Source organism: Uloborus diversus, chromosome 7, assembly GCF_026930045.1.
Source record: "Uloborus diversus isolate 005 chromosome 7, Udiv.v.3.1, whole genome shotgun sequence".
Classification (NCBI taxonomy): Eukaryota; Metazoa; Arthropoda; class Arachnida; order Araneae; family Uloboridae; genus Uloborus; species Uloborus diversus.
In genome coordinates, this window is record NC_072737.1 from 17,338,918 (window position 1) to 17,347,912 (window position 8,995).

At 36.0% G+C, this 8,995-nt stretch overlaps 1 protein-coding gene across 1 annotated transcript in view; it reads right to left on the reverse strand.

Annotated features, from left to right (window-relative positions):
• LOC129226533 (MFS-type transporter SLC18B1-like) overlaps positions 1–8,757 on the reverse strand; it is a 32,111-nt gene extending 23,354 nt beyond the window's left edge. The window contains exon 1 of the mRNA XM_054861142.1: positions 8,606–8,757. Coding sequence (XP_054717117.1) covers positions 8,606–8,713 — 108 coding nt within the window. The 5' untranslated portion in view covers positions 8,714–8,757. The remainder of the gene's footprint in view (positions 1–8,605) is intronic.
• Positions 8,758–8,995: the final 238 nt, after the last annotated feature.

Below are 8,995 nucleotides of genomic sequence, written 5' to 3' on the forward strand. Positions count from 1 at the left end.
CGTCCAAAAAATACCCTTAAAATACCGAAAAAAAAAAATCTTTTGTTTTTTATCCAGAGCTTTTTTACCAAAAAAGTTTGTTTGAAGATAGTCCGCCTTTAAGGTTCGGGATCTATATTGATCTTCAGTTTCCCAGTTGGTGCTAATATTGAGGTTTTTTTGAACTGTTCAAAGCTGAACGAAAATTTGTTCAAATCAAAAAGATCTTTTCTATACATGATCTTCATCATGAGCTTTTTTCCAACATCTTGAGCAAATTAGAGTTCAGATCTAAAATACTTTGGTTCGACACTGTCTAAAAGATTTCATGTCTAAAGTGTTATTGTTCATGTCCGAGGCTTGTTAATCCTCATATATATAATAGTGAATGATCGAGTAACGCTCCTGACGTCACCAACAATGAAACACGCTCCACGCCATGGTAATTTGATAATATTGTTTTGTTGATATCTGACATGCAGGGAAAGGCTTTATTTTGACAGGGCTGAACTGGATCCGGTCACTTAACTGTTTTATTAGTAAGACTATCATTTTAAGAGAATGAAGAAACCAAAAAGGGGTCAACAATGAACGTTACCTGCAGGAGTTTAGGGTTAATCGACTGGAGTTAGGTTTAAAATTTCAAATATCAAAATATCACCAGACAGGCAATTGCTTCGTTCAAATGTAGAAGCAATTTTCACCCGTTATACTTTGACTGGCGATTTTCTAGTTGGTTTAGAGTTACTTGACACACTTTAGTGAGTTAATGCAGCTTTTGATTTTTTTTTTCCAAAATACTAATTTTCTCCCTATAATATTTCCAATGAAGGTACAAAATAAAAGTTCTTAGATGAGGTAATGTAATACAAGGTGTCCGAAAAGTCCTTGACACATTTAAAAAATTCATAGAAAAGCAACAAATTGCCGTATGAATTAGCGGTTTGCACCATAATACTTCACAGGTTCAAGAGTTTTTATGACATCGAAAAAATAAAAATAAAAATAAATGAAAAGGGGGGAAAAAGAAGAACAAAAAAGGAATTTCGCAGCCAAGGTGTCAGTATATGCTATGCTTGTAATTCTTCGTTTAGTAATTTTCATTCCTTTTCTACGAAATGCGTTTTTTCTTCTTCTTTTTTTCCACTTTTCTTTTTTTTTCTTCGATGTCATAAAAACTCTTGAACCTGTGGAGTATTATGGTGCAAACCGCTAATTCATACGACAATTTGTTGCTTTTCTATGAATTTTTTAAATGTGTCAAGGAATTTTCGGACACTCTGTATGTTATCTAAATAAGAAATGAAACATTTAACTTGTAGAAATAGTTTAGATTCTACGTTTAAAATATTTATACCTCTGCGCATTTACCTTATTCTTGTTTTGTAACATCTTATTAAAATAGAAAGGGAAAAAAGAGTCGACTTTTGATTAATTTTGTGGCTTTTGGGAAACATAAAGAAATACTTCTATTTATCTAAAGCTTCTAGGATATGCTAGTGTTTCTTAGAGCTTAGAAGTAACATTTGCACCTCCTTATCTTTTCAAAATAATATGTTTTCAATTTCGCACAAAATGTTCAAAGAAGGTCCCTTTACTTTTTGCATTTCTGGACTTTTTTTGGAACCATTTCGGAATCGAAAGATATTTTCGCAGGACACTAATATTTAAATGTGATCTACTGCTGCTGAAAAGCAACTTTTACTCCACACTATTAGCCTCGTCGAACTATTACATTTCGGTTAGTAGTTATCTAACATAACATGATTAATACTAAAAATGTAAAAATGTTTTATCAGAAGATTTAGAAAGAATATTAAAGCAGCCACACAAACGATAGATTTAGAAAAATATTAAAGCATTTAATTGTAAAATCAATAAGTCTTGCACATAAAAACACAAAAAATGTCTTACATGTATTTTAGTATGGTCGCAATTAAAGATTTTACTGCTAAATACCTACCCAAGCTTTGCCTTCAATTAACAAGCGGAACCAAACCATGCTGCGGACATTCACTAGTAAGATACATTTATTTCACCTACTAGTTTGTAGGCTCTCTCAGCTTCAATGATATGACATCTGCCTCCAGCTCGGTTATTCACTACTAGTGGTACCCGCACGGCTTTGCCCGTAATAGAAAAATTAAAAGATCTTTTGGTTCGCCTGTATATTTACAAATAATGTATGGTGAATTTTCTCGTCAATTGGCTTGTACCCATGTTACGGTTCCACGTTATGATAATTTCGTATCTCGCCAATTGGCTTGTGCCCATGTTACGGTTCCACGTTATTATAATTTCGTAATTTACTCGTCCATCTTATCAAAATTTTGTTTTTAAAATTGGAATAGAAAAAGAGTCACATCGAATTTTCGAAACATCGCTTCGAGGTGCACACACTATGCTACAAACTAACTTTGTGCCAAATTTCATGAAAATCTGCCGAACGGTTTAGGCGCTAAGCTCGTCACAGAGATCCTGACAGACAGAGAGACTTTCAGCTTTATTATTAGTAAAGAAGGTAAAGATTACAAAAAAAAAGGAAGTATTGTATTTGCGAAAAAATTTTCACTCAAAAATCGACCTTAATTTCCATTTTACTTACCCCCGAATGAATATTGAGTTTTTTTTTTCGACTCGACCAGACGTGGACAAGTGCCTAAGAACGTATAGAAACGCGAAATATCCGTAATGACGATTCCCGAGTTAATTACAACGAATTTTCTCGCGACGTCTGTATGTACGTATGTGCGTATGTATGTCGCATAACTCGAGAACAGTAAGTCATAGAAAGTTGAAATTTGGTACGCAGACTCCTAGTGGGGTCTAGCTGTGCACCTCCCCTTTTGGTTGCATTTGGGTGTCTCTAAAGGGATTGTCTCATTGTTAATTTCGATGTAAACTCAAGTGGTGTTATCACTTGGCGGAAACTTGGCGATATATCGCCATTTTGGTCGCCAAGTTTTGTTGCCAACTTGACGAAAAATTTGGCGATTGTTTTTTTTTTTCTTTTTTTTTCCTAAATGTTTCAATTTGGCCACTGTTGTTTATATTTAGAGAGCAAACTATTGAATCACATTAAAACTGCTAATAATGGGAAAATGACATTAAATATGAGCAAAATGAAGTCATGTGATGCACACATCAGCTTGTTTTTTTAAGACTTACTAGTAGTACCTATTATACTATAAAAGTTTTAGCTTCTTACTCAACTTTTAAGAGGATGCTCAATGAACCCTCAATTTAACATTAACCGTAGCATAGAAAATGTCACAAATTTAGAAGCATTTAATTTCCCCAGCTGTTTTTTTGTAAATAATTATTTTTTTGCAATGTGCATGCATATTACTCATGTACATTATTATATGTTGCATTGTTTTTTCAGTTCAATGTACTCTTTTAACCCCTCTCCCCATACTTATAATGTTTGGGGGAGAGGGCTGAGCATACTCTTTCAGTGGAAATAGGAAAGTAAAATTCTTCCAGTATATTACTATCCACAAGCCTAAAAATATTTAGAGGTGTCCTGTTATCTAGGAGAAACTTTTTTCTTACATATATTTTTGAATCATCTATATGTACAGTCTATATTTCAAGAAAGGAAAAAAAAAAAAAAAACGAGCTGATGTGTGCATCACATGATTTCCTTTTGCTCCAATTTAATGCCATTTTCTCGTTATTAGCCGTTTTAATGTGATTCAATAGTTTATTCTCTAAATATCACCAACAGTGGCCAAATTGAAACCAGATTTAAAAATAATAATTTAAAAAAATCGCCTAATTTGTCGCCAAGTTGGTGACAGAACTTGGCGACCAAAAGACTGGCGATATATCGCCAAGTTTCTGCCAAATTATAACACCACTTGAGTTTACATCGAAATTAACAAAGATTTCCCCCCAAAAAGGGGCAAAAGACCCTTTTTGGAGCATCCGAATGCGACCAAAAAGGGAGGTGCACAACTAGACCCCATTAGGAGTATACATACCAAATTTCAACTTTCTAGGACATTCCGTTCTTGAGTTATGCGACATACATACGCACATACGCACGTACGCACATACATACGTACATACAGACGTCACGAGAAAACTCGTTGTTTTTTTCTCGGGAATCGTCATTGTGGATATTTCGCGTGTCTATACGTTCTTAGGCACTTATCCACGTGTGGTCGAGTCGGAAAAAAAAACTCAACCTTCATTCGGGGGTGAGCAAAATGGAAATTAAGGTAGATTTTTGAGTGAAATTTTTTTTTTTGCGAATACAATACTTCCTTTTTTGTAAAAGGAAGTAAAAAGGAAGAAGGCAGTGGGAAAGTTGAGTCTCTAATCAATCCGGATAATTGGACATTCGATTAATCGACGTCTCGATAATTAGCACTCTACTGTATTTAAAAACTAATAAAATAGGAGTTAAAAACCATATTTTTTATGAATATTACAAGAAAACTAAATTTTAGACCGTATCGTTTAGAATCGTAGTCCCAGTCGACGGCCCTTGCATTAATCAGGACTTACTGGAAACACGTGCTTCCTGTGTTTGTCAGGTAACCGGCAGGCGTGATGAAAACAGCATTGTTCATGGTCACAGTATCGTTACCCTTCACATTGAAATCAAAAGAACTGCCATGCGGACGGAAAGATAACATTTTAAATCCCTCTTGTATCCCAAAGCAAACACACGTTTTCTTTACAATAAAAAATAGCACTGTCACTAAATAACATTTTGAATGTATTTTGTGATGAATTACAGCCATAATTATATCGGACAGTAAATAACTCTAGGGTTCCTTTTCACTGATTAAATGTTGAAAGCGTTTTCGAGTAACCCAACAAGCCATTGCACTGTTTTTGAAGCAAACACTAGAAATTGACTCAGGACATTTTTTCACTTTTCACTCCCAGAAGGGCCGTTTCCATGAACACTTTCGACACCGGAAAAAACCTGCTTTTCACCGCATTCCGGTTATTTGAGGGGAAAATGTGGATTTTTTCTCCTCCTGCTAGCTTCTGGAGTGAAAGTGGCGTTTTTACCCAGAATGCATTTCGCGAAACAAGTTCGTCTACTTGCCGCTAAGGATGCTGGGTAAAAACCGCTTTCTCTGGTATAATGGGACAACCTCTTTTTACATGGAAACGGTGAATTTTTCAAGCAGATTTTTTGTGGAGCCAGAACGGGGATTTACCGGGTCGAAAAGTAAGTTGTGAACGCTGCTAGAGTCCCCCGTGCGAGCCACTCTTTGTGGCTTAACCAGTTGGATGGGACCCTGAAGGGGGAGAGCTCCTTCTGATTTTTTGAACGAGACCAGGAACCGAGCAATCCCTGGTACAGTGCCCCCCCCCCAGAGGTATCGTTTCACCACGTGTGACCACGAGCATATTTAACGTCCCCCAGTCACCATTAGTGAATACGGTGGATCGACAAGCGAGGATCGAACCCGGGACCCACCGGTCTCAAGTCCGATGCCTTGCCGATCAGGCCACCGCGGCCACGGCTGATTGACTCAGGACTGGCGACAGTTACTATTCAGGGCTACTTGTTCACACGAGAACCCATCCCCCCTCAAGAACAATAGCACATCTCCTTCAAATGCTGTTTAGTAGCCCCCCCAAAGAAAGAGCCCTCCCCCCACCCTTCAAAAAAAGTGAAAAAGACCCTTTTAAAAATTTTAATCTCCCAGTCTACGTTATGCCCCCCCCCCCCCCCCCCGTTTTTTATTATCCTTAATATGATCGCAATTTCAGAAAATATGATCAATTTTTGTCCTTAACTATATCAGCCGCTGGTACCCCAAAGTGATTTATTTATTTATTTATTTTCCCCATGTTCTTATCCATGTGGGGGAAATTTCGACTTTTTTTTTTTTTTTTTTCTGCCCCAATTCAAAATTTTGATTGCTTTCTTTCCTTTTTTCATGAAAAAGTCACCTCTTTTTTTTTTCTTCTTCTTTTTTTTAAACAAAATTTGACCAAAGAACTATATTTTTAGATTTAGGTATTTTTTAGAGCAAAGCTATTTCAATTAGAAACAAACAAATTTTAAAAAATGCCAATTGATATTTCTAATTTTAGTATTTACACATTTTTATGCGAAATAGGCTGCGTCGCTCGACGTTGCACGATCTACCTCAAAAGTAAAAAGTGACGTATGCTTAACTATCAGGCTTAGTTAAAAGAAAGCAAAAAATGTGTAAAATTACCAGTCAACCTGTAGAAAAGAGTAAAATTGTGACTCAAAATTGAAATTTAGACCTCTTTGATTTTTTTTTTTTTTTTTATTAAATTCCGAAACCCCTCCTATGTGAATTCCTGAGCATCAAAGGGCCTCTCTGCGCCAAATTTGACGAAGATCCGAAGCAAACTGTGGATTTGTATAAGGAACATACACTTACTACACCCACATAGATCCATTTATATATATACTAGTGTCACCCGCACGGCTTTGCCCGTAGTAGAAAATTAAAAGGTCTTTTTGGCTTGCCACAAATTATGTATAATGAATTTCTCGCCAATTGACTTGCCCATGTTACGGTTCCTCATTATGATAACTTGAAAGTTTACTCGTACATCTTATGATAATTTTGCTCGGGAAAATGTTCTTAAAATTGGAATAGAAAAAGAACAAAATTGAATTTTCGAGAAATCGCTTCGAGGTGCACATCCCCATGCTACAAACTAATTCTGTGCGAAATTTCATGAAAATCGGCCGAACGGTCCAGGCGCTATGCGCGTGACAGAGATATACAGACAGAGAGACTTTCAGCTTTATTATTAGCAAAGTTAAAGATAAAGATTAGAGATATACACTTCATCATAGTTTAAGGGAGCGAGGCAAACAATTAATTTGAAAAAAAAAATATGAAATCGAAGAGGGAGGCGGTACCTTCCTCAATGCGGGGGAAGGGAGAGGGGGCTTTTCAACAAATCCGAACCTGGTGGCAGATTATATGTATGTACACACAAACACACTACACAACGCACATACACAAACATTTTGTGCACCACAGGATTGTTGGCCCTCGTCCTTGGACGAGTACAAATCAAAACCGATTGAAAACAAGAGAAGCATGGGTTGCTATAATCAAGCGTTGGCGAAAAAAGTATTTTTCGTACTGCGTTGTTTGTTGGAGAAATAAATTTCGGCAGAAAAGTCCCTTCAAACTCAGTGCCAAAGTGGAAATTGTGGAAGTCTAAGTCCGCATCGCGTTAACTACCCTGCCCATGTCCTACAAATTCGATATTTTGGACTCTTCCGCCGGGTGCCAACAATGCCGAGGTGCCCTATATGTAATCAGAGGCTTCTGACTTTCTTTTACATTTGTTCTAAATTTTGATGATGAAATATTACTTGGAGTAACAGGATGAAAAGCAGTGTCAAAATGGGCGAGAAACAACTGGTTTAATAAAACCACCACACAGATTTAATCAATGATTCATCATCACTATTCTCCCTTCCCAATGCGAGAAAAGTTGAAAATAAGAAATACTTCGAATCTATCACAACATTTTTAATGTATCATTCTTTAATTTATTTAAATACTAAGGTAAACACACCAGTAGTGGTCAGTGCATCAGTAGTGGCCACTTAAAGGTTTAAATTGCACTAGTAGTAGCCGCGGTGAAGTATATTTTTTAACTACTTTTTTTAAAACTTTTCTTTAAACTCAGTGAGCGTATTATAGCCTAACTCTTCCTTAATCGTCCCATTTTCTAAAAATGACAGAATTGCAATGTGTTCAATCTTTTATCCATTTTTTCCCAAACCTCAAATTTGATCCAGTAGTGATCACTCCAAAATCTGAAAATTTCAGTAATGGCTATCTGGCATTCTCCCATCCGAAGAATTTACATTACTTACTTTAAATTCAAATAACTGATGAATAAAATTGATTCAATATCATAGTTACAAAAATCAACTATATTAATCACGTTAGTATTGTTCATTTATTTCTTCAAAGTATTTAAGTAACAGTGAAGTGGCCACTACTGGTGTGTTTACCTTAACTCTTGAACACTCCTCGATTATCAATCCACATTATTAGCCTAACAAAACCATGTGGGACCAATCAAACCTTCCTCTGAAGAGCTCGTTTCTCACGAGGATTTCTTATTGGTCTTCATCCCTACCGAATTAGAAATGCTTGAAAAGTCGTAATCAAATTCATGATGTTTAGTAATAATATGCTCAATAATTTAGCTTTTGAATTGAGTTTAGCCTATTATTTCCGCTAAACTAGAAACGCGGACAACTCCTGTTAGGATTTAACCAAAAAATTTGGAACAAATTCCATCTTGTCCAAATAAAAAAGCTCTTTTGAATGATATAACATGTTAAGGGGTGCAGGAATTTTTTCATCTTTCTATTAGGCAGTTTATGGAAAATTTCAACTTGAAAAAAAATTAATTAAAAAAAATAATAATAATAATAATTATAAAATTAATAATCAGAAATTTAAAAAAAAAAAAAAATTCTCCGAAATGCGCGCCTCCAGATTCCGAAGTAAATTTAAGATAGTAGGTGCAATGAGGCCTCCTGGACATAAGGAAGTCACAAACGCAATTCGTTTTTTAACTTTTTTTTTTTTTTTACATATATCGATACAAAGATTACCAAATAATTAAAACTTACCAGCTGTGGAAAGAATGGAGCGATGATAGAATAACAAGCATAATTACAAAATATACCAATCCATAGTGACAAAAGGAGGAAAAATTTCTTGGTAAATATGTGGGCCATTGAAAATGGCTGGGTTAAAGCCCGGTAGGCTTTCGAACAGTCTATTGCTATTGAACTTGGGATGAAATGGCAGAGACACTCCAAGCAGACGAACAATACCGCCGACTAGAAATCAATACGCATGCGTTCACCGGGGCGGAATGGCCTTTGTAGTCTCAGTTACTTATTATTGAGGCGTTTAAGTTTTTTTGCGAGCACCCGACACTGCAGATAAAAACAAATATACAGCGGTTCCGTCGTCTTACCTTGCTTGGATTTGTTAAGATAAAGGAAAAGCACTTG